This window comes from Vulpes vulpes, chromosome 12 (assembly GCF_048418805.1).
Source record: "Vulpes vulpes isolate BD-2025 chromosome 12, VulVul3, whole genome shotgun sequence".
Classification (NCBI taxonomy): Eukaryota; Metazoa; Chordata; class Mammalia; order Carnivora; family Canidae; genus Vulpes; species Vulpes vulpes.
In genome coordinates this window covers 562,653-587,048 of record NC_132791.1, presented here as the reverse complement: position 1 = coordinate 587,048, position 24,396 = coordinate 562,653, and the positions used below count along the sequence as shown (strand labels likewise).

At 66.3% G+C, this 24,396-nt stretch overlaps 1 protein-coding gene and 1 long non-coding RNA gene across 8 annotated transcripts in view; one reads left to right on the top strand and one right to left on the bottom strand.

Moving 5' to 3' along the window:
- Positions 1 to 216: 216 nt before the first annotated feature.
- On the bottom strand, positions 217 to 18,181 carry PHF19 (PHD finger protein 19). Of its 7 annotated transcripts, none has more exons than XM_072727502.1 (16): positions 17,941 to 18,180; positions 15,971 to 16,171; positions 15,435 to 15,516; positions 13,144 to 13,239; positions 12,598 to 12,698; positions 11,902 to 12,050; positions 9,598 to 9,693; positions 8,877 to 8,945; positions 8,589 to 8,709; positions 6,576 to 6,643; positions 5,287 to 5,448; positions 4,381 to 4,468; positions 3,817 to 3,902; positions 3,144 to 3,210; positions 2,316 to 2,583; positions 217 to 1,218 (listed from the first exon to the last, which is right to left on the bottom strand). In XM_072727502.1, the coding sequence occupies exons 2-16, from the start codon at positions 16,154 to 16,156 to the stop codon at positions 1,205 to 1,207; spliced, it is 1,653 nt and encodes a 550-aa protein (XP_072583603.1). In that variant the 5' UTR covers positions 16,157 to 16,171; positions 17,941 to 18,180; the 3' UTR covers positions 217 to 1,204. The 7 variants fall into 7 exon arrangements, 5 of the variants coding, with proteins under 5 accessions (XP_072583603.1, XP_072583602.1, XP_072583600.1 ...); XM_072727501.1 differs by having other exon boundaries at positions 3,144 to 3,239; positions 17,941 to 18,179; XM_072727499.1 differs by having other exon boundaries at positions 217 to 2,583; positions 17,941 to 18,179.
- A 296-nt stretch (positions 18,182 to 18,477) lies between these two features.
- Positions 18,478 to 24,396, top strand: part of LOC112923108 (uncharacterized) — a 33,288-nt gene continuing 27,369 nt past the window's right edge. Inside the window, exon 1 of the long non-coding RNA XR_011995400.1 lies at positions 18,478 to 18,953. This is a non-coding gene — a long non-coding RNA (uncharacterized lncRNA). The remainder of the gene's footprint in view (positions 18,954 to 24,396) is intronic.

Here is a 24,396-nt window from a genome sequence, read left to right as displayed (position 1 = left end):
AGGTATTCACAGGAAAGAAGTCCCACGTCCTGCCGGTGGTAAGGGTGAGAGCACTGGGGAGAAGGAGGGAGGCAGGTATTGGAGTGGCGGGTGGCCAGGTGGGGTCCTGTCATCCCTTCTCAGTTTCCAGGAAACCAAGACCAGAGCTGATGGTTGATTCACCAGGGGGAAGGTAGTTAATTTATCAAAAGGAGCTTTTAAATTATAAACCAGGCACATTAATTATAACTTTAATATAACAAATGTTATTAAAAGCAGCAATTCAAAACCATAAATCTTTTCAAAGGTGCACAGGGTTATAAGGTCAGTTGGCAGTAATGCAGCTATTAACTGGTATGAATGAAATGCTGGGATGTGGAGTCAGGGTGGCCCTGCTAGGCCTTAGGCTGACATCCCAAGTGAGGAAGGCCCCGGCCCCCCCTTCGAGCCCAGAGCCTCCCTGGGGCTTGAGGAGAGAAGGTGCAGTGGCCGCGGGGCCGCGCTCATCCTGCGCTTCCTCGGAAGCCTGGAAAGCAGGCCTGGGGGGTGGCTGTGCCCTCTGAAGCCAGGCAGGAAGCCACAGATTGGATCCCGAGGTCCCACACCCCTGCGGGGCTGGGGGCTGGCTTCTCAGCTCCCCTTCCATCCGGCCCCAGTCGGGGGCTTCAGTGGCGGCAGCTGTGGGGCTGAGAAGGGAGGGAAGGGGCCCGCCCCAGCTGTTCCCTGCCTGGGTCGCGCCAGGGAAGCGGAGGGAAGGGGGCGGGCCACGTGCAGGAGGTGAGGTCCCGTGTGGAAGGCACTGGAGGCCTGAGGTCCGAGGCCGGGGGCATCTGAACAATCTCGGACTCCTGGGTGCTCGCGGGTTGGGAGGGGCTGAGCCCAGCAAAGGAAAAACCAGCTCCCTGGGCCCGCCACCCCTCGTTCATCCACCTTCGCCCTGCTGCTGGCAGCCTGCGGCGCGCGGCCGAGGAGGCCACAGCAGCGGCTGGCAGGGCTGGCCCCCGGCTGGTGGCCCTTGCCCTCGTGAAGGCACTTCTTTCTACTTTGCCGTCATGTGAGTCAGCTTCTAATAGCTCTGGAAGCAGCAAAAATGAGGGGTCCCCTCCTCTTCTCATTTTTGGTTTTCCTCCAGATGGGGATGAGTTGTAACGTCAGTTCTAAGAATTCTATTTATGCTCCCACTGACAGAGGCTTCCCTTGGAGAGCGCTGAGTAACGCAAGCCCGTTAAAAATCCCAACCTGTCCCAAAAAGTGATTGTCAATCTCAGGGCACAGCAGGGGATAGGAAGGGGCCCGAGTCCTCTGAGCTCCACTCTGTGCGGGGCCTCCACCGTTCAGGGCTGAAAGAAGGGGCAGAGGCTGGACTTTCACATTTAGTTGCAGCACTGAAGAGGCCAAGGGAGAGCCGAGGGCAGGAACCAGGCTGGCACAGAGGGAGCAGGAGCGGGAGCTCGTGTGGGGTGTGTGTGTGTGTGTGTGTGTGTGTGTGTGTACACGCAAGCTGCATGGTGTGTGGTCCGTGTGCACACGTATGCCGCGCAGTGTGTGTGGTCCGTGTGTACGTTGTGTACGTGCATGCTGCACGGTGTGTGCGTGTGTACACGTATGCTGCACGGTGCATGTGCATGGTCTGTGTGTGCGTGGGGGGGTGTGGTCCCGGAGGGTGAGAGCACACGTGTGATGGCGGCGTCTGTGGGTGCGTACTGTGTGGCCGTGTGTGGCGGGGCTGGGCCGGGGGGCCGGGAGGCCGGCGGGGGGGGGTTGCGGGGCCTGGCCGCCCTGCCTCCCGCTTCCCTCCCTGGCCCGCGGGTCTCCAAGGCACCCCCAGTGCCACGGCGGATGCGAGGCCGGGGAAAGGAGCACCCGCGGGCCCGGCCTCACGGCCTCTGACGGGGCTGCGGCGTGGGCGCCTTTGAGGCAGAGACCCAGCCTGACGCCTGAGGCCCTGGCCCCGGGTCCCTGCTGCGTGGGCTGTCGCAGGGGCATCACGCGCCCTCACGGCCGGGCTGGGCCAGGCAGGAAGGCCGTGCTTAGAGGTCCTTGCTCTCCCAGAGTGACCCCCGGGTCAGGTGCGGGGACACCGGGGACATCAGGGGAGGCCAGCCCTGCGGGGGAGGTGGTGAACACACCCATGCGCGGGAGAGAGGCGCGGGGACGGCGGGACACGGAGGAGGACGGCCTCGGGCGGGGGTCGTGGAGCCGGGGTCACGGGTCAACAGTCTGGGGGCTGGGGGCCCGAGGAGCCGCCGCCCCGGGGCTGCTCAGTAGGGGGTGGTGCCCTCCCACTCCACCAGGTACTGGACCTTGCCCTCGGGCGTGACCCTCCGCGCCAGCACCTGGTACTTCTCCCCGCAGGCCAGGCGCCCGGCCGCGCCGAAGTAGTTGGTGATGGAGGACTTGAGGTGGGACAGGGACGAGTCGTCCTCGCTGATGCTCTCGAATGTGTGGCTGTCGATGCCCTCGTCCGGCCGCTCGGGGCCCGACGCCGCCTCTGCGCTGCTGTCGGAGGGGCAGCGTCCGCCCGGCTCGGCCGCCCGCCGCTTGGCCCGCAGCGGCACGTACGCCTTGGCCGCCAGCTTCCTCTTGCGGCTGCCCACCGTCCGCCTGCAGGGGCGAGGCAGGGGGCCCTGAGCCCAGCCCGGAGCAGCGCTCGGGGTCCCCAGCGTCCCGAGGGGCCCTGCCTGCACCGCCCCGAGGAGCCGGGAGCCTGATGGCCAGAGCCCGGGCTGCGGACAGGGAGGCGCGTGTGCCACGCACACACGGGGACGGAAAGGGGTGGTGCAGGCACGACGCACACAAAGGAGGCGCTTGGGAACAGGACCCGAGCCCCACAGAGCTCGCGAGCCCAGGATGCGGGAGGAGGGATGCGGGCAGACGCCAGGATGCGGGGCCGCCGAGGACCGGCTGGTCCCCAGGGCCCTTGCCCGCCCCAGCGCGCCCCACGGTGCCTGCCCCCTCCAGGCCTCCAGAGCGATGGCTCCTTCCCTCGGTGACCCAGGACAGCCCGGGGCAGCAGCCGGGGAGCGGGTCCCCTGCACAGACCAGGCTCCGTGGCTCGGGCCCGACGGTTCCACTGCGCACAGGCTGGGTGGCCCCAGGACCCAGGCGAGGCCCGCGGGGCGGTGGGGGGACCCGGACCACAGGCCTTCCTGCCCCCCACTCACCTGGAGTCGTAGGACAGGCTGGTGGAAGCCGAGCCCGAGGTGCTGGCGGCGTCCGTGGAGTCCACGTCTGAGAAGAAGGTCTGGCCTGAGCTGGCACTGACGGGGGGCAGAGGGTGAGCCTCCGCCGCGGGGCCTCCCCTCCGGGCGCCGCTGCTCCTGGGCCGGCCCACCCGGTGCCCAGCCGGCCGCCCGAGCAGGAGCCCCGGGACGCCCCGACGAGCGGGCCCCCCACACCTGCTGCCAAACAGACCCGAAGGGCCTGCCTCCGCCGCACCTGCTGCAGCCTCATCACAGCCAGGCACGCACAGGCCGGGGGGCTCGGGGCGCCCGACGGCGCTGCTAAGGCCGCGGTCAGTGACCGCTACGGAGGCGCTGCAGCCGGGCCTGAGGGACCCAAGCCCTCCCCTCCTCCGGGAAGCGCTGCAGGACCTTCAGGCGTTTGGGAACGAAGCAGCGGAGGGTGCAAGGCCCTCCCTGACGTGTGAGGTGAGGGGTGAGGTGGGAACACCGGGGGGCGTCGGGAAGGCCCCCGGAGGAAGGAGCACGGGGCACAAAGGGGGAAGCAGGAGGGGCTGCAGGGGCGTGGGGCCGGGGGTCCGGGCGAGGCCGGGGCGCTGCGACCCCTTGAGCTGGAGCGAGCCTGCCCCCCGAGCGCCAGGGGCCCTCCTGTTACCTTTTTAAGCTCTGAATTTCATCCAGCGAGAAGTCAAAGATGCTGGCCAGGTGGTGGTTGGTGCTCCAGGCGGAGGTAAAGTCGCTCTGCGGACACAGCAGGGGCAGTGAGCTCAGGCCGCTCGGCGCCCGCCCCCGCTGAGGGCCACGCGGTCCCAGGCTTGGGGCTCCGGGCACCCTCCTCTCTGGCTCTGCAGCGCCGCCGCCCGGGAGCGAGCCCGCCGGGGCCTGTCACCTGAGCTGCTGACGGTGCCCGGGGACAGCCCGCAGACCGGGGCGCGGGCGGGGGACAGGGGGCGGCTGGGCCGGTGCTAGCGCCCCCCACGGCCGCGGCATGCTCCCGCCCTCGAGGAGGCCCTGGCCTCCGGCCGCAGGGTCCCCACTGCCGCCCCGCCCCTCGGCCTCCCGGACAGCTTGGGGACCCAAGGCAGCGGTCGTGCCGGCGTCTGCTCTTTAAGGGATGTGCGGGAGGCCCCCAGGGCCTGGGGGGCCGTGCCCTGCTCGGGAGCCCCCAACGGTCCGACCCTGCGCGTGGATGTGGAGAGCAAGAAAACAAGAAACTAACACTGGGAATAGCATCTTCCAGCAAAAACTTTGATCTTTTTCTTCTATAAACTCGCCTTTTCTGCTGCTGGAACTCGTGAGGCAACAGACTGTGGAGACAGAAGGGGGGGGGCGGGTCAGAGCCTGAAGGCCAGAGGGAGGGGGGGGGGCACAGCGGTGCGGGGGGCACAGGCGCTGGGGCGGGCGGGCGGAGCCGCGGACAGGGCAGGACGCAGGACGCTCCGACGGACGCCCAGGGTGAGGGGCTGCACTGAGCCCCGGTGCTCACTGCCCCGTCCTGGCCCAGCGACTGCGCCCCACGGCTTGGCTTCCCCCCAAGCCACACAACAGGGCGGGCGCGGGACAGAGGCCGGATCAGTGGCTGAGGCCGCGTGGGCCCCCAGCCCCTGGCCCCCGGCCTCTAGCCCCTGGCCTCCAGCCTCCAGCCCCCAGCCTCCTGGCCTCCAGCCTCTAGCCCCCGGCCTCTGCGGCCTCCGGCCCCCAGCCCCCGGCCTCCGCGGCCTCCAGCCTCTAGCCCCCAGCCTCTGCGGCCTCCGGCCCCCAGCCCCCGGCCTCCTGGCCTCCAGCCTCTAGCCCCCGGCCTCTTCGGCCTCCAGCCTCCAGCCCCTGCGGCCTCTAGCCCCCAGCCCCCGGCCTCCAGCCTCTAGCCCCTGGCCTCCACGGCCTCTGCGGCCTCCAGCCCCCGGCCTCCACGGCCTCCAGCCCCTAGCCCCCGGCCTCCACGGCCTCCAGCCTCTAGGCCCCGGCCTCCTGGCCTCCAGCCCCTAGCCCCCGGCCTCCACGGCCTCCAGCCCCCGGCCCCCAGCCTCCCAGCCTCCACAGCCTCCCGGACTCTGCGGCCTGGCACAGCTGTCCTGGGGCTGTGGCTGGGGGGCGGGGACCCCGAGCTGGGCGCCCAGGCACTGACCCGGGCTTGCTCCTTCCTCTCTTGCGCAGCTCCGAGGCGGCGCCGCCGTCCGTGGGCACCAGGCCCTTGTCAGGCAGCAGCTTCCCAGGCGGGTTGGGGGGCACGCGGATGCGCAGACGGAAGATGCACTTCTTCTTCTTGATCTCCTTGCCACACAGGAACCTGCGGGGGACGGGAGAGAAAGCTCTGGGGCCTGTGGGTCCTCCTCCCGGGAGGCGAGTGCAGCCTCCCTGCGCCCAGAGCTGAGGTCCGGGTCCCGCGGACACGACACGGGTTCCTCAAAGCAATGGGGCCCGGGCTGGGCGGGGATGTGGCTGGGGGCTCCTCCCTGCCCCCCTTGGTTCTAGCAGCTCCTGCCCCTCTTCTCAGCTCAAGCAGTCCCAGGGCACCTCCTACAGGAAGGCCTCCTCTAGTTCGCAGGGAACTGCAGGGCCCACACACCACTTCCACACCATTCTGCTTTCTGGTCTCCTCAGGAGACTGCAAACACCTGCAGGCATGTCCCTCCTCCTTCCAGGTGAGCTGCCAGGTGAGGGGTGGCTCCGACAATCCTCCCCCAGCACCCGTCCACAGGGAAGCCACCACGAGGGCAGGAGCCCCACTGCTCAAGAGCAGGACTGTGTCCGGGCCCCACCCCACGAGCGGGGACCACGTCCTGCTCCTCGCTGCGTGCTCAGGACCTACACAGGGCTGACGGGGCAGCAGTTCAAGCTACGCCGTCGGGGGGACAAAGGACTGAAGGGGACGGAAGAGCGCTCCGGTCCACAGAGAGCTGAGCAGACCCCCTGAGCCGGAGAGCAGCGGGTTCAGGATGGCCGACGCCCAGAACAAATCAAGCAGAGGATCAGGGCAGGGTCTGGCCACGGGAGGTGGGCAGTGGCAGCCAGGTCTGTGGCTGTCGTGTGCTGAGGACTCAGGAGCCCGGGGGGAAGACACGGGCTGGGGACGGGTGAGGATGACCACGGGGATGGGATGAATGGACCTTCCAGTGCCCGGCCCTGAACCACAGACGGTCAGAGAGGAGCGGCCCTCAGAGAGCAGGGGTGCCCCCCCTAGGAAGCAGAGCCCAGGACTGACGCATGAAGCTGCTGCAGCGGTTGGGGGCACATCACAAAAGAGGTGGGGTGCTCCCCGAATCTGAAAGGACGGGTGGGACTTATGGAGCCAGAGACAGGGGTGGGAGACCCAGGCTGGAGCGCAGCTTGAGCAAAGGCCCCGAGGCAGGGAGGTGCTTTGTACCCAGTTCCACCTGTGGGGCCCCACACACTCCCTCCCTTCCCTGCACGCACCGACTTTTGTAACTGTTCAGCGCATTGAGGAGATGTGGTCCTCGGTCCGTCACGGGGGTGCTGGTGAGCTGAGGGGGAGCAGCCAGCAGGAGAGTGAGACCCAGGCCCACGAACCCCGTCCCCCCCATCCCTGCAATCTCCGAGTGAGGACCCAGACTTCTGGGATCCTAGGTCTTTCCTCCTCTCTGAGCTCAGGTCTCCACCTGGAAATGGGGGAGTTAACTCCCGTCCTAAATGGATTAAGAGGTTCGATGGGGCGCCGGGGTGGCTCCGTCAGTGGAGTGTCTGCCTTCAGCTCAGGACATGATCAGGGGCCTGGGATGGGCCCCGAGTCGGGGGCTTGGGGGGGTCCCTGCTCAGCGGGGAGTTTGCTTCTCCTGTCTCTACTCCTCCACCCCCACTGGTTCTCTCTCTTGTGCCATCATTTGCTCTCTAATAAACTCTTTTTTTTAATTTTTTTTTTTTAATTTTTATTTATGATAGTCACAGAGAGAGAGAGAGAGGCAGAGACACAGGCGGAGGGAGAAGCAGGCTCCATGCACCGGGAGCCTGATGTGGGATTCGATCCCGGGTCTCCAGGATCGCGCCCTGGGCCAAAGGCAGGCGCCAAACCACTGCGCCACCCAGGGATCCCTCTAATAAACTCTTAAAAAAAAAAAAAGGTTGAAGAAGGCCCATGCCCTTGACCCGGCAATGCCACCGCATGGGCTCTATCACGGGGACGGAACGCGCAACACAGGCAAAGCTTTAAGTGCAGCATCGTTCCCAGTGAGAGGCAGGGAACCTGCCCAAAGGAAGGAAAGCAGTAAGTCAACCGTGGTGGAAACCAGTGGGGCCCTTAAACATGCGGGTGAAAGCTCTTTCAGAGTACAGAAAAGTATTTATGATATAAAGTGAAAAAAAGTGATTTAAAATTTTATATACTGTATAACAGAAGCCCAGGAAAAACATAGAAAAAACGATGGAATACATCCCTGGCAGCTGTTTCTGCGCGGTGTGACGGGGAGTATGGATGATTTTGTCCTTAGTAGGCTCCCCCCCAGCATGGGGCCCAGCGCAGGGCCCGAACTCAAGACCCGAGATCGAGACCTGAGCTGAGATCAAGTCAGACACTCAACTGAGCCCCGAGGCGCCCCTGGATGATTTTTTTTTTAAAGTGTACTTTGTTGCACTTAACAATTTTCCTACCAGGAACAGTATGTTCTTTTTATAAATCAGAAAAAAATGTTAGTAAAAATACCTGCTCTACCTGTCTTTTAAGGCTTTACACTACATATGCCCTTTTCTTTTAAAGATTTTCTCTTAAAGATTTAAAGCCGACTCCCCGCCGAGCACAGAGCCCGACACACGGGGCTCCGTCCCAGGACCCCGAGATCACCACCACAGCCGAAAACCAAGAGTCGGCTGCCCAGGCGCCCCGACAACATAAATGTCTTATAAATAATCAACGCCACAGTGGAAGACGTTACATGAAAAGCGTCATAGGTCTTTTTCTGTTTTTCTCGTCACAGGTCTTTACGCACAGCGTTAAAAGTCTTTTTCTGTTTTTCTTTTGTAAATTCCTGTCTCATCAAGGAAGGACTTGGGGCAGTCAGTAGAGCCGACACCTCGCCCCAGGTTGGCGGAAAGGATTCAGGTGGTGGTTGGGGAACGGGGCGCGGCTCCCCGCCGGGAGAGGCAGGTCGGGTCCTGGCTCAGCCTCCGCCAGGGGCTCTCCACCTCCGCCACCCCCAGTCTCCCAGGCCCGAGAGGGGCACCAGCAGGGTGCAGGCCCCTTGGCTCCCCGCCCCCCCAGGGCCCTGCTCAGCTCAGACCCACCCCCAGCCCCTGCTGCCAGGTCTGCGAGGCCCCAGCCTGCCCGCTGCCAGAGCCGGGTCAGGAAGCCGCTTGCAGTGCGCGGCTCGGAGCCTGGACTGGGGGGGGGGGGGGGGCGCAGCTGAGAGACTCTGGGTCGTCCTCCCAGCCCGCGGGCCTCCGACGGGCGCCCGACTCTCAGCCCACCGACCTGCGTACCTTGCCGAGCTGCAGGAGCTCCCAGTGGTGGTTGACAAAGGCCAGAATCTCCTCAAAGTCGAAGTACTTCTTCTTGCTCTGCACCCCCAGGTTGTAGAGGGCCAGGTGCACCACATCCACCCTGGGCAGGGGGGCAGGTAGGTGGGGCTGGGTGAGGAGGCAGCCCCGGGGCTGAAGGGCAGGGGCGAGGCTGGCCCGCTGGCTGCACACGCAGTGGTTCCCGGAGGGAGGTGGGAGCGGAGCGGCTGGGGGGGGACGGGGCGGGCGGGCCAAGCCCCAGCCTCTCACCATCGGAGGGGCAGTCGCTCGATGTACTCGGGGCCCTGGTTGCACACGGAGCAGAAAAACAGGTAGAACCTGGAAGGGCGGGTGGAGACGGGGCTGTGCTGGGAGGGCTGATGCCCACCCGTGCTCCCCCCTGCCTTCCCCTGGGCCGTCCTCGACCCCAGTCCCCAGGGTGGCGGCAGGACGGAGGCCCCATACCCCACCTCCCCTCCACCTAAGCTGCTCCCCATGTCCCGATCCTGGAGCACGGGGAGCTGGGGGCGAGTGGCGGAGGCTGCGGGGGCTGCGGGGGCTGCGGGGGCCGGGCTGCGCTGGGCGCCCTCCTCCCCCCCACGCCCGCTCACACGCGCTACGCTCGGTCGCAAACGCACCACGTCAACCAGGACACACGGTATCCAGTGCGACACTCGTGTGCCTTTGACAGCTTCACCCCACCCGGTAGAAGCCAGATCAGTCATCCTCCTCCCAAGGGCTTAGGGAAGGTGGGGCGTTGCCAAAGGTCCCCCCATAAGGCCATGGCAGCTGGAGCCGTGGCCTGGCACGTTCCTCTACCGAGAAGGGCCTCACCCCGAGCTGCCTCCCTTACACAGGTGCCCACGCTCAGAGACCCCGCCTGCGGAGGGCCTGGCAGGCAGTGGGGAAGCACTGCTGCCCCCGGCCGTCTGCGCATCACCCCCCATCCGCCCTCCCACCCCCGAGGGTGCCAGGCCAGATGAGCACCTACCGGTCCCCGAACATCATGGGCTCATTGAGGCACTGCGTGCAGGCCTCGTGGAACCACTGTCTGCACCGGTAGCATTGCAGCATCCGCAGGTACCACCTGGAGAGCCAGAGGAGCCAGGGTCAGCCAGGCCCACGCTCCAGGCCGGGCGTCAGCCTCAGCCACTTCTCCCAACACAAACTTGCTCTCCACCAGGGGAAAGGAAGAGAACCCACGGTTACCGAGCACCGAGGCCGCGCCAGGGGAGGCCCAGGGAGCAGGCTCATGCTAGTCTGGTCTTCCCGTCTGGCAAGAGAGGAGCCTGAGATCCTAAGCTTAAACGGCTTGTGCAAGGTCACTCAGGAGGCAAGTGGTGGGTGGTGGCTCAATCCCGGCCTTCCTCACTTCAAAGCCTACGCTCTTCACGCCATGGGAAGCCCCCACCTCTGCGCCCCCCACGCTGCTTCTCAAACACACCAAAGTGGACAGGTTTGCCCGGGAGGCCTCGTGGGAGACTGATGGCCCCGTATGCTCCACGGGCAGCACCACACCTGGTCTTCCTTACCCAGTGCTGTGCCCACCCTGTCGGGGCCAGTCAACGACTATTCACTGAATACGAACGAAGGGCAAAGTAGTACTTCCTTAAGGACAACCTAGGCTTTGTTCACAACGTGCCAGGTGAGGTCCCTGGACTGTGTGCATCACCATCACCTGGGATCTAGGCTAACCTATGGATTCCGTAGTCCACCCCAGACCTGCTCAATCACTGGGGGAGCCCCTGGGAGGGGCATTTCTAACAACCACCCCGGGGCCACTGTGCCCAGCCGGCACCGACAGCCACCGGCCCGCTGCTATACGCACTTCTCCCCGCCATCCCATAGAGCTTCGCACGCTCAGGGAAGTTGGGGAGGCCGGGACTGTCAATCCCACCTAGGAGACGAAGGACTTCACGTGATTTGCCCAAATTACCCAGCTAGCCTAGATAAGCCCAGCCTCCAGACCCGAGGACTTGTCACGAGCCTGGGGCTAAGATTCAGGACCTCAGGACCCCAGGACCTCAGGACCCCAGGACCTCCTGCAGGCTGCGTCCTGCGGGCAGAGACCTCATCTGTCACTGCTGTGGCCCCTGCCACAGTGCCTGGGGCGGTCAGCCCAGCGGAGCAGGCTCAGTCGCCCAAGGCTACATGCAGACCCAGCCCGGGAAGAGCCACTCCGGCTCGTCGGGGCGGGAATCGCCTCCACGGCATCCCGGGCCGCGACCCAACCGCCCCGTGGAAGCCCCGCCCCGCCTAGGCCCCGCCCCTAACCCGCCCCGAGCCTTACTCTCCCGGCCTGCCGCAGTAGCAGTAGCCCCGCCCCTAACCCCGCCCCCGCCGAGGCCCCGCCCTAACCCGCCCAGAGCAAGCCCCGCCCCCCGCCGAGGCCCCGCCCACAACCCCGCCCCGCGGCCTTACTCTCCAGGCCCGCCGCAGTAGCCCCGCCCCGCGGCCTTACTCTCCGGGCCCGCCGCAGTGGCAGTAGCCCCGCCCCCAGCCCCGCCCCCGCCCCGCGGCCTTACTCTCCGGGCCCGCCGCAGTGGCAGTAGTCCCGCCCCCAGCCCCGCCCCCGCCCCGCGGCCTTACTCCCCGGGCCCGCCGCAGTAGCCCCGCCCCCTCGAGGCCCCGCCCCGCGGCCTTACTCCCCGGGCCCGCCGCAGTAGCCCCGCCCCCAGACCCGCCCCCGCCGAGGCCCCGCCCCTAGCCCCGCCCCGCGGCCTTACTCCGGGCCCGCCGCAGTGGCAGTAGTCCCGCCCCCAGCCCCGCCCCCGCCGAGGCCCCGCCCCGCGGCCTTACTCCCCGGGCCCGCCGCAGTAGCCCCGCCCCCCTCGAGGCCCCGCCCCGCGGGCTTACTCCCCGGGCCCGCCGCAGTAGCCCCGCCCCCGAGAGGCCCCGCCCCTAGTCCCGCCCCGCGGCCTTACTCCCCGGGCCCGCCGCAGTAGCCCCGCCCCCCTCGAGGCCCCGCCCCGCGGGCTTACTCCCCGGGCCCGCCGCAGTAGCCCCGCCCCCGAGAGGCCCCGCCCCTAGCCCCGCCCCGCGGCCTTACTCCCCGGGCCCGCCGCAGTAGCCCCGCCCCCCTCGAGGCCCCGCCCCGCGGGCTTACTCCCCGGGCCCGCCGCAGTAGCCCCGCCCCCAGCCCCGCCCCCAGCCCCGCCCCGCGGCCTTACTCCCCGGGCCCGCCGCAGTAGCCCCGCCCCCCTCGAGGCCCCGCCCCGCGGGCTTACTCCCCGGGCCCGCCGCAGTAGCCCCGCCCCCGAGAGGCCCCGCCCCTAGCCCCGCCCCGCGGCCTTACTCTCCGGGCCCGCCGCAGTAGCAGTAGCACTGCTGCTGGTTGGTGCGGTGCGGCGAGTCCCACTCGAGCTCCTCGGGCTGGTAGGACAGCACCATCTTCACGGCCTGCAGCGTCCTGGCGATGGCCCCCTTCTTCAGCGCGCCGCCCTTCTGCGGGGAGGGGGAGGTGACGGTGGCGGGGGTCGGGGTGGGAGGGTGCCCGGGGCGGGCCGGGGCGGCCACAGGAGTCAGCGCCCTGCCGCTGGCGAGGGAAACGCTGACCCCGGGGCCCCGTGGATGTTCCAGTGTCGGAGCCGGAGGAAGCCTGTCTCGGGGATCCCGCATCTATCCTCGCTCCCTCCCAGGAGGATCCCTTAGGAATCATATTAGCACTAACACCAACGACGAAGGTGACCACAACGCCCAATATGTACTGAGTGTGGGTGCTCACGTGGGTTTCGTCTTTCCATAGCAAAGCACCATTTATTGGGGGGCCCCGACCCCTGGCCCCAAACCCACATCCACTTTATCATTTGCTGAGGAAGCAGGCTCGGGGAGGCTAAGGCACCTGGCCACCCACTTCCCGCTTGCCATCGTGGCAGCAGCGCTGTCTGCCTCCAAGCCCAGGCTCTGGGACCTGCCGTCGGCCTGCGTGCAGGGGGTCCAGGCTTCCCACTGAGGCGGGGAAAGGCAGGGGCTGCAAGGACGGAGGGCTCACCCGCACAGCCAGCGCGAAGATGCAGCGGCGGCAGAACCACGGCGTGAGCAGGGGACGGTCCGCACTGCCCGCCCTGGGGATGTGGCACTGCTGGTGGTAACCTGCGGCAGAGGGGCGCTGCTGAGTGCCTGCGGGGAGGCAGTGGCCCAGCCCGGCAGCCCTAAGGCCACAGGGCTAGCGAGGGCAGCACCAGTCGGAGGAGCCAGGGGCTGGCTGCAATGCTCAGCAACGAGCCGAGCTGGCATCCAGGCAGGCGATGGAGACAGCCTGGGCCCCAGTGGGGTTGGCACGACAGTCTGGCTTGGGCCTCTGTGCCCCACGTCTCCACTCATCCTTGCCAGGGGGTGAGGGGAGCTCCGACCCGTGCACGTTACATCACTTTTCAGGAACCCCAGCTCTCCCCAGGGCTCCAGAGGCTGGCCCCTGTCACTCCGGGGTCCAACAGAAATGGGAAGCCAGCTGAGAGCCCCCAGTGGGACGCACCCACTGGGTCAGTGGTGGGGAACCCGTCGGGGGGCTCCTCCGTGCCCTGCTCACCACACTCACCCAGGCCACACTTCCCACAGATGAGGATCTCATTCAGCGGCCCCGATGTCTTCCCCAGACAGATGTTGCACTTGGGCTCCTCCCCTGGAACGCCAGCTGAAAGGGAGAGAGAGACAGGGGCCCTCCAGGGTCAGGTCTGGCTCGCAGGAATCCCAGGATTCGCCTTCCAGGTGCTGAGCCGCCCCTCAGTGCGGGGCCTGGCCCTAGGCCCCGTGGGCTGGCTCGCTGCATCTCCCCAACACTCTGAGGTGCCTAGTATCAGTAGCCCATTCTAAAGACAAGGAAATTGAGGCTCAGAGCAGTTAATCCCAAAAGTTAAATAGAACTAGAAATGGGATTCGAACCCATGGCTGCTTGACACCCAATCCCTTGTTCTTCCTGACCATATCATGCTGCCTCTTCTGCCTAATTTAGTTTGTTAAGCACTTATTCATGTTACCAGTAACAATGTCATAATGAAACTCCATGTTCCCATCATTAAGAACTCGTAGCCAATCTTCTGACTGTATTCCCACCCACTTCCCCGTCTTAGATTATTTTGAACCAATTCCCAGATCCCTAATCATTTTCTGAAAATGTTTCAGTATGTGACTCTGAAAGATTAGGATGCTCTTCTTTAAAAACAACATAATGACAGTGCTTTTGTTGCACTTAAAAAATTAAAAACAATTTCTTAATATCACCAACAAACTTAGTGTTCACGTTTCCAACTGTCTCTTCAATAAAAATGTCATAACAGTTTTAAGTGTGTTCAACTGCTTTTAATCTACAAGTTCTTTCTCATTTCTTTTTTGGTTACTGTTGAAGAGTACGCGTGTCTATTTGTGAAAGGCTTGGGCGGATACATTCATACGCTGTGATGCATTTCTGTCTTGTTCCCCCAGCCGACTGCGAGTGATCTGCTCATCACCATGTGCCCAGGACCTCATACGGCGCGTGGCACACAACATGTGTTCGAGGCATGTTTGTTGACTCCACGGTCTCTTGCCTCTTATTCCTCAATATGGCCCTGAGGGTCACGACAAGCCCTCAACTCCCAAGGAGGTAAGCCAGTAAAGTAGTAAGCGAAATCAAGTGCTCCATGCCTGCGGCTTGCTCAGCCTCGTGCTGTCCTCCCGGCGATGCCAGCGGGGGCTCCGTCCTGCCCGGGACGCACAGTTCTCTGGCTGGGGAGACACGCTGCAGCACCCGCGGGGGTCCTGGCGCACCGGGGGCCCTCCACCCAATGTCTGCGGGGGTCTCCCCCGGCCGCTCCGTCGCCTTCAGTGAGAAGGTAACTCAAGAGAAGAGCTCCTCCGTGCTTTGGATCTTGGGAGAAGAAACTGAGGGCGAGGGGCGCTGGGAGAAGCGTCTCCACCTCCACATCAGCCACGACATCTTGGATGGAGCCTCTGCGAACTGGCTGGGTTCTGTGGCCTCCACTTGGCAGGCGCCTTGAAATCCTTCCTTTCGGTAACACTCTTCAGGAAGGGCCTCCCAGCAACTCAGGAGCCCTGGGCCAAGGGTCTCATGCAACTGCCCTGCGAGGCCACAGCTGTCATCACCTCCTTTCTTCAGATGAAGAAACCAAGGCTCAGAGAAGTGTCACTTGTTCAAGAACATGTAGCAAGCAAGTGGCAGAGCTGAAACTTGGCCCGAGGCCTACGGAGCCCAAGCTTAGAGCTCCAAGCGGGAAACACGAGCCTTGTGACTGATGAGTGGGGTCTGTGATGCCCGTGGGAAGGGAGAATGGGGCTGCGGGTGGGACTGTCAGCCCTCCGCGGGCCGGGATGGTGCCCGACCCAGCTCCTGCTCAGCCCCGGAGCTGCTCCAGCTCCACCCAGACATGTCCATCGTCGCCCTGCCTGGTCCATCCCTGCCTTCTCGGCTTCCCGCCACGGCTGGGGCTGCCTCCACTCGTTTCCCCTACACGTGGATTGGGCGCACTGTGCTCACACGCAGAGGAGCCAGTTCTGAGCGCCCCTCCCTGTTCCTGGCCCCGGACTGACCCAGAGCCCTGTGCAGCCGGGCACGAAGTGGCATCCCAGCTCTCCCAGCACCTTCCGGAGCCACCTCCTCCACCGGCCTGCCTCCCCCGTGATGTGGGAGTGATCACAGGCGTGACAGACGTCCGAGTGCCTTTCTGTGTAAACAGGCTCGTCATCGGATCTCCTCAGGTGGGCCGGGGGGCAGGGGGGCCCATCTGACAAGGGCAGATGCAAGCAGTACCAGAGAGAAGGCGGCAGATGGGAGTGGAGGAGGAGAGCGGGCCAGGGTGGGGCAGGGGAGCCCGGGCCCTTCGGGGTACTCACCATGCTGTATGTCCTTCCAGAGGACCCAGTATTTGGAATTATCTTCAAAAGTCACAAGGCAGCTCTGCTTAGAACTGCTGACCTGGGCGCGGAGAGGGAGGGGCAACGTGAGAAAGTGGCCGGGGACAAGCCCCTGGGACATGGAGGTCCTCTCCCATCCACTCCTTGTGCTCCAGAAAGCAGAGCCAGGCTGGAAGGGGGAGGACAGTGGTTCCAGAGGCAGAGTGTGCCCGGTGCCTGGGGCCACACAGTCCCGCCCAGGGGACCAGGGCTTGGTGGGAATGCCGAGGACGGCGCAGGCCAGGTGGTCACCTGCGGTCCCCTCCAGCCTGACTTTGTTTTGTTCTCTGGGCTCGTAGAGCTCTTTTCTAAAGCCCTGGCTGCATGATGTCAGCCCTGAGGATGGCACCTGCCCAAGCAGGCTCCGGCTCCTTCCACATTCATCTTTTGAGCATGAGGGGCACGAAGGGAGGCCCAGGCCAGAGGACGAGCAGAGACGCTGAGCCTGGGAACTGGGGCCGGGGAGGAAAGTTTACCCTCTTGATCTTCCCGAGGTAATACAGTCCATCTGTCCAGCGGCACAGCACGTACTGGCCCTCCGTCAGCTTGGACATCAGGTCTTTGAAGTTGTTCTTGGCTTTTGCCAGGGCCCCCTTGTTGGGGAGGTGGCTGGTGGCACCATAGGAGTCCCGAGTCCCTGGGTCCAGAGTGCGATTCTCCATCAGCTTCCCCTGACACTGGAAGAGAGAGAGAGAACAGGGTTTTTACTCCTCACTCCCTGGCCCCAACAGTCCATCCGGGGAAGGAAGGAGCCCACCATGGACGCAACTTGCGGGACGGTGTGCTGGGCGCTTGTTATTGCACTGGATCCTAGTGACAACCCTGCGGGGGGCAGGTTATTACTCCCATTCCACAGGCAGAGGAACTGAGGGCCGGCAAGGGAAGTGGCCAGTGGGGCGGAGGCAGAGGCAAGGCTTCAGTGAGGTGCGCTGGTCCGCACCCCTGCCCCTCTTCCCACCTCCTGCGCAGGCGGCCTGAACTCCCAGGCTCAGGAACCTGAAGTTTCACCCCTTAGGCCTTCTCCGGGAGGGGAGCGGCGGGAAGTCTTTGCTCCCCCCACCCCGCCCCGAGATCTGGGAAGGAAAGCTCCCAGGTGGCTAGTGACCAGGTACAGACGGCCCGCTTGTGTCTTTTGTGATCCCCCTTTCTGCTCTCAGTTACGCGGTGACTTCATGGAAACCAATTCTGGGACATCTAAATCCACTCAGGGGGGAGTGTGCTCCGAGCAGTAAGTCATCACAAGCCACCGTGTCCGTCCGCACCTGTCTCTGTCACCACCCTATGAGACGCTCCCTTCTCCCTGCTAGTGGTACCACTGGTACTGGTGGTCCCAGGACCCCCGAGCATCTCTGGACTTCTCCCACTAGTCAGGTGCCGCCGTGTGCCACCTGCAAGCCCAGTGGGCCCTGGCATCCGGCCCCTCTTTTCTGCGTCCCCGTCCCGGTCTGATCTGAGGCCTCCCTTTTGCTTGGGCCCTTCATTCAGTCCCTCGCTGTTGGGGGCCTTGTGCTCGCAGGCTGGCTCCTGGGTGGGGAAGGACAGAGCGCACCGGGACAGGTCGCTCCCTGCCTCCCGCCTCCCCGCTTCCCCAGCAGGCTCCCCCCGCCAGCAGTTCCCTCGTTTCTCCCGGAGACCTTCGGGGGCTCCCGTGTCATCTCGGGCTTTGGGAGCCTCCCCAAGGCCGCCTCCCCTCCCGGCTCACCTGGCTCACCTGGCTCGGTGCCCCTGCGCGCTCCGCGGAGCCCGAGCCCGAGCCCGAGCCCGAGCAGGAGCCCGAGCAGGAGCCCGCACGGCCCGGCTGTTCCCTGCACCGCCCCGGGCTCCCCTGCCCGCGGGCGCCGGGCGGAGGCTGCCGTGTGCCCCGCAGGTGACGGCGCGGGTCCGGGCACGTGCGCGGCGGGCGGGGCGGGGCGGGGCGGGGCGGGGCGGGGGGGCGGGGCTCCGGGTCCCCCGCCGGGTCCCCCCGCCGGGTCCCCCCGTCCTCCGCCCGGCCCGCCGCGGGCTCCGACCCGACACTTCCTCCGGGCGCCCCCTCCCGCCCTCCCCGCCCGCCGCCGCGCTCATTGGCTGATTCAAACCCGCCCGCGAGGGCCGCCTGCCTGCGGGTTCGCCGCCGCGTCCGGTCGGCTCGGCTCGGGCTCGCTCGGCTCCGGCTCCGGCCCGGCCCGGCCCGGCCCGCGGGGCGCGGCGCTGACTCAGGCCGGGGCCTCTCGGGGCGGGAGGCCGCGCGGGCGGGACCGCGACCCCGGCCCCCCGACCCCGGCCCCCGCGGCCCCCACGCCCCCGGCCCTGGGTCGTCCCCGGGCGCCCGCGGGAGGTCAGGGCAGCGACCGGCCCTGCGGCCGCCCCGCCCGCCCCCGCCCCGCCGCCCCCCGACCCCGGCCCCCCCGGCCCCGGCCCCCCCGGCCCCCCCGGCCCCGCCGACGGCCCCGTGCGCCCCGCTTACCGCGAGCCCGCGCGCCGGCCGGTCCCTCCCGCAGTCTGCCCACCCGGCGCCCCGGCGCAGGAGGCGGCCCGGCCGAGTGTCCGCCCGCGGGGCCGGGGTCGGGGTCTCGCGGGGCGGGGCGGGCGGGGAGGGAGGGGCCGGCGCTCAGGAAGGGGCCCCCCGGGCGCGGGGCGCCATCTTTTTCGCGTTTTCCCGCGAATTATTGACGTCCCGCTTATGTAAGGGGCCGCGGCCGCGCCGGCCCAGCCATTGGAGCCCGCGGCCCGCCCGCCCCGCAGCGCCGCCCCCGCCCCGGCCCCGCAGCCCCGCCCCGCCCCGCCCCCCGCGCCCAGGCCCCGCAGCCCCGCCCCGCCCCCCGCGCATCCCCGTAGCCCCGCCCCCTCCCCGCAGCCCCGCCCCGCCCCCCCGCCCCCCGCGCACCCCGTAGCCCCGCCCCCTCCCCGCAGCCCCGCCCCGCCCCGCCCCCGCGCCGCGGACGCACACGGAGGCCCCGCCCCCGCCCCCGCCCCGCCCCGCCCCGCCCCCGCCGCTCTCCCAGGTCCCCGCGCGGTGCACACGGGGGCAGAGCCGGGCGCCGCGGGGAGGGGGCGCGCAGCGGGCGGCGGGGGCAGCCTGGGGGCGGGGGGCGGGGCCCGGTCACCGCCCCCCCCCCCGCGGACCCCGAGGCCTGCGGTCGGCCCGGCCCAGCCCCCCGCGCCCCGCCCCGCCCCGCCCCGCCCCGCGGCCGCCGCCCCCAGCCGGGCGCCCACGGGCTGTGCAGCTGGAGGACCCCGGCCTCGGGCCTCGGGCCTCGGGGGCGCATCCCGGTCCGACCCGGGGACGCGCGGCGCCGGCCCGCCTCACCGGCTGCTGCGTAGACGCGGCTAAAGTCCGGCGGCGGGTGAGGACGGAACCGGCAGGGGCAGGGGCAGGGGCAGGGGCAGCGGCGGCGGCGGCGGCGGCGCGGCCAGGACGGGGCAGCCCGGGAGCCGGACCGCGCGGGGGGCAGCACCTGGTGGCACCTGGGCACGGAGGTGAGCGCCCCCGGGAGGAGGCAGCGGGGTGGGCGGGGGCCAGGGAGGCCGGGGCGGAGGGCGGCGGCAGGTGCGCGGGGGGGGGCGGGGGGCGGCGGCAGGTGCGCGGGGGGGGGCGGGGGGCGGCGGCAGGTGCGCGGGGGCGGGGGCGGGGGGCGGCGGCAGGTGCGCGGGGGCGGGGGCGGGGGGCGGCGGCAGGTGCGCGGGGGCGGGGGCGGGGGGCGGCGGCAGGTGCGCGGGGGCGGGGGCGGGGGGCGGCGGCAGGTGCGCAGCCCCCAGGCCACCGGGCCTCCGCGGTCGGGGCTGTGCGTGCGCCGGTCTGAGCTTGCTTGGGAGCCGGCAGGGGTGGGTTCAAAGCGGGGGCGAGCGAGCGACACGAAGACAATCCAACGGCTGCAAAAGAAAAGGAAAGAGGTTAAAGACGTCGATGGGCGCCAAGGAGGAGAGCTAGAGGGCGAAGACAGACAGGAAGCGCAGCCCCGCCGGCCAGCCCAGGCCTGCAAACCCAGGCAGCCGCCTCTCCGCAGACCTTTCCTGGGAAAACAAAAACCAGCCTCAGGCTGCGGGACAGGTGCAGTGTGATCTGAAAAAAGTTTTGAGCACTCGGCACTGTCCTATCGGTATATCTTAGGGACACAGGGACCAAAAAGTGTTAGAGCGTGTGCGGGAAATCCGACACCGACTTTAGGATAGCAGGTCCCCCTAGGCGGGACGGTTAGGGATGAGGCCAGAAAGAGTCACACGGGGCGTGGAGTCTGCCTGTGCTGATCTGTTTCCCAGGAAATTCAAAATATCTGAAGCAAAGTCGGCAGCGCGCCAAGATTGGGCCGAGCTGGGTGCCGTCCGTGGTGGCTCCCTGCCATCCTCCTCCATCTCAGGCCTGAACCCTTTCCTCTGTTTTCTGTGTGTTCAAAATATTTGGGAATTCCACTTATTTGTTCTTGGTGACCTCTACGCCCAGGAGGGGCTCAGACCCACGACCCCAAGAGCATCACATACTCCTCCCTCAGAGCCAGCAGGGCCACCCCCAAAGTACTGGCGAGTGGGGGAGGCCTGGAGAGGCCCCACAGAGAGGCCAAGGGCCACCAGACCTCGGGGAGCCGGCGCAGGAGCCTCCCCACCTGCTGCGGGTGTGCGCGGGGTCACCCACGATGGGAGCGGGCAGGTCCCCTCGGGTCACCCGCCCTGCGGTACTTCATCCTTCTCCACGTGCTGCCCTGTCCTCATTTTTCCTTCTGATTAAGGATGACTCGGAAAAGCCGGAAAACCACAGGGAGGAGGTGCAAGTCACCTGAGATTTCCACAGTCCTCTAGGTCCGCTTTGCTGAGGCACAGGTCGTTCCCGCTCGAGAAATCCACCTGCTTTCAAAGTGCAGCGCCGCGTGCTTTGGCAGAACAGGCTTTCGTTCTGGAAGTACTTTCCGGGTGCTCCCCGAGAAGGAGTGCTCTTCACAGATACACTGGTTATTCCTGTGGTACGATTTTTCGGACTCGCGATGGTGAAGTTACTTGCCCACGAGGCCAGGTGACCGGCTAGGTGGGTCTGTGTTTCGTTGCCTGAGTCTGGGGGCGCGGAGGAGCCAGGAGTTTTCAGATGACAGTAGAGGGCAGGATCGTCAACGACCACCACAGGGACACTGGACAGGGTGGGACTGTGAGCCGTGGAAGCGCCTGTGGCCTTGGTGAGCGGCCAGGCCACAAACACCCTGACCTGTGGCTTCTTGGGGAAATGAGAGGAGGCAAGCGTCTGCCCCTCTCGGAGCCCAGAGCGGGAGGAGATGGCACCGGACCCAGGCGATCCTCGGCCTCCCGGCCTCCCCGCAGGCGCGCTGCAGACCCTGGGCCCCTCCTCTGAAATGTGCTCCCCGACCGCCCCCCACATCTCAACACTGAGCACCCTTTAGGGGAGCGGGTGCCGCCTGAGGGGGAGGGCGTGACATAGAGGAAGATGTGCCCTGAAGGGTGACACGCAGCCTCCGGCCTCAGGAAGGGCCTGGTCCAGAGCTGGCAGGTGGGCCAGACCCATCAATAGGTGACCTTGACGTGCACTGGGAGAGGGGCCCCGGAAGGCAGCGGTGGCCCCCTGCAAGGTCCCATGACCTCCATGTCCTTCCGGGAGCTCCCCCGGCTGGGAGCCTCGAGTGGGTCACTTCCTAATCTGGGCTTTGGATTCATTCGCTGGTCAAAACGTGACACTTAGGACAAACACGTGGTTCCAGTGTGTGCACAGGCTCTGTGTGAGGAGTTGACCAGCGAACCCCGCTCCCGTCCGGTGATGATGATCTGGTCCCGTCTCTCATGAGAATCAGGTTCGCTGCTACCTCGTGAAACTTTGATAGGATCCGAGTAGCGTGATGGTAGGAGTCGGTACCCGAGCAGAAGGACAGACGGACAGAGCCCCGGCCTTGGCCCGAGGGCTGCGGGTGTGCAGTGCGTCTGTGCGGGTTTGCGGGGTGCTTCCGGGGCGCCGTGAGCTGTCCTCCAGAGCAGCGGCCCACGGAAGGAGGCGGCCCGGGACCCCTCGGTGCGGTTGATGTGTGCACCGTCGCCTGGGCAGCCCCGGAGGCTGCCGGAGGTCGGGGTCAACCCCGGGGCCTGCGTGGCCTCAGCCGCTCAGCCAGGGGCCCCCCGCCAGCAACACCTGGGGTCCCCGGGTGGATCGCCTCCCCAGGCCGGTGCCTCCCGCCCCACCCGCCGCCCTGCCTGTGGACTGTGGCGCAGGCCCGCGGCCCTGAGAGCCGGTCCCTTACGCCTCCCTGTGAGTGAGCCAAGCGGCGGGGGACCCCTGGCACGCACGTGTCCTCACTGGTCCTGTGCTGCGGAGCTCTCTTCCCGCCTCGGCAGCTCGCTCCCTTGGCCTCCCCCCGAGCCCCGATGATGCGTGTGCAGGCCCCGTGCCCTGCCCTCTGTGTGCCCGCTTCCAGCCCGCCCCGCCCCTGCAGGCCCTACTTCAGCGGCCTCTGCGCTCTCGCGCCCGCGGAAGGGCCAGAAGGACGCCGACGAACGGGCCGCGGGAGGCGCGCAGAGGCCTGGAGGTCGGCGCTGCCCCAGCGCCTGCCGGCTGCGCCCCTGCAACACTGCACGTCCGGGGCCTCGCGACAGGGGCGGCGTCAGTGTGCTGGGGCGTCCGGGGAGGGCTTTCCTGGTCGGGGTCCCCGGGCCGGTGCCCAGAGCACCAGGAAGGGGCCATTTCCTGGTAGCACCGTAAGCCGCACGGGGCCTGTGACCTTGTACCCGTCTGGAAGCCTGGTGGTGAGTCGCCAGGGCCGTCTCTGTGTGTCTTCAGCAACGAGGGACTGGGGGGGGGGGGACAGTGAGGCCTCACAGGACCCACAAGAGACCAGACAACACGCTGGAGCAAAGGGCAGGGCCGGGACCACATGGGGAACCCCAGTCACTGGAAAGCTGCAGGCGCGGCGTGATCTAGGAGCCTCTACGGAGCGGGACTTTACCGAGGGTCCCCTCGCCCCGACTCGAGGTCAGCTGAGGAACAAGCACCTCCTTGGCGGGCGTTGCATTTTCACACATGCCCATTGTCTGCCCAGTGGGGTTGGGGTGCTGACAAGGACCGTGCCTCACTGGGCTTTCCAGGAATGCTGGCCCTGGGGAGCGCTTCTGGGTTTCTCCTTCCTTACAATTGGAAATTCCCCCCAAAAGGGAACCGGTGTTCTGGGTTGGGGGTAATGTGGACACAGTGTAAGTACCCGGGCATCTGGGGGACGAGTGGATGTGGACAGAGTGTAGGGACCCGGGGATCTGGGCGGGGGTGGGGGGTAGACAGACTAAGTAACAGCTAAGTGTTTGGAGGACTGTCCTTAACCCGCGGTGGCTCGATCGTGTTCCCTAGAGGCAGGGAGGTGACGAGGACAGTCTAGGATAGCCTGGGGTCGGGTCTACACCGGCTGGCTCCATGAGGCTGGGCTCGTTCCCGTGCCTCCAGAACCCGATGTCCTCCTGTGAGAAATGGGCCAAGGACGGGGAGCCGCGGCTCAGAGAAGTGCCTGTGAAGTGCCAGCGGGGGGCCGTCCTGCCCCGGTGTCCTTGTGTCCTTGCATCCTGGCGCCTGGTCGCGGCCTCGCCCCGTGACGGCCCAGCCCAGCTGGCAACACAGCGGGTGACAGGCCACCGAGTGGTGCTTACCCAGCGCCTGACGCGGCCCTCACCTTGCAGGGCGAAGGCGCGGCCGTGGGCGTGCCGCGGGCCATGGGCTCCCACACAACGTTCATGTTCCGCTCTTCCCATGGCGTGTATGCAACCCTTGAGGTTTTTGTTTTATTTTTTTTAAGTTTTTGTTTTGTTTTTAGATTTTATTTATTTACTCATGAGAGACCCAGAGAGAGAGAGGCGGAGACCCAGGTGGAGGGAGAAGGAGGCTCCCTGCCGGGAGCCCGACGCGGGACTCGATCCTGGGACCCCACGGTCACGCCCTGGGCCAAAGGCAGGCGCTAAACCGCTGAGCCACCCAGGGATCCCTAATCCTGACCCTTTTAATAAAAAGATATTATATTTTTTTATGGTGAAATCTATTTAAACGACTAATTCCATCAACATTTTTAAAGTTTTTATTTAAATTCCAGTTAACAACCTCGTGTTACATTGGTTTCAGGGTACAGGGCGGTCACCGAGCCCTTCAGACACCACCCTGTGCTCATCGCAGCACGTGCCCTCCTGAATCCCCATCGCTGGCCCCCCCCGCCCCCGTGGTCAGCTTGTTCCCCAGAGTTCAGGTCTGTTTCTTGGCTTTTCTCCCTTTGCTTGTTTGGTTTCTTAGGTCCCACATGGGGGTGTCCGCTCGGGGCACAGGCCTTCCCTCACTGGCTCCATCCGCGGCCCTGCACGTGGCAAGATTTCATTCTTTTTGATGCTGAACCACACTCCAGCGTGTGAACACACGGCACACGCACACGCACCCCGCTGCTTCCAGATACAATAAATGTGATTAAATATTTTGAACAAGGAGGTGCTTGTTCCACCAGCCGGTGGGCGCGGGCAGTTTCCATAATTTGGCTCCTGCACACATGGGGGTGCACATGCCCTCTTGTGACTCAACGTAAATACGCTTCTCAGGCCAAACCGAGCTCGCCCGGGGGCTGCATTTAGCTGGCGGGCGGCCACCTGGCCATGACTTTCCCAGGGACCCTGTGGACACGCCAAGTCAGGGAGGCACGCGCGCCCTGTGCAGTCACCCTGTGCCCTCGGCGGACGCTGTGGGACCTGGGCCAGCGCTGAGGGCATCCGGGGAGCACCCCAAAGTGCGCTGCTGGGACGGCGCTCCTCGCCTTCCACGGCACTCTTCCTGCCGGCTCCCCGGTCGAGGCCTCCCTGGTGCTCCTCCGCGACGGCTCCATGCACCTGCCACCACGTGGGATGGGTTGGGCAGCTGGAAGCTCACGGGACAACTGTCTGGGTAACGTGCAGGACCTCAAGGCCTGCGCCTGGCGTG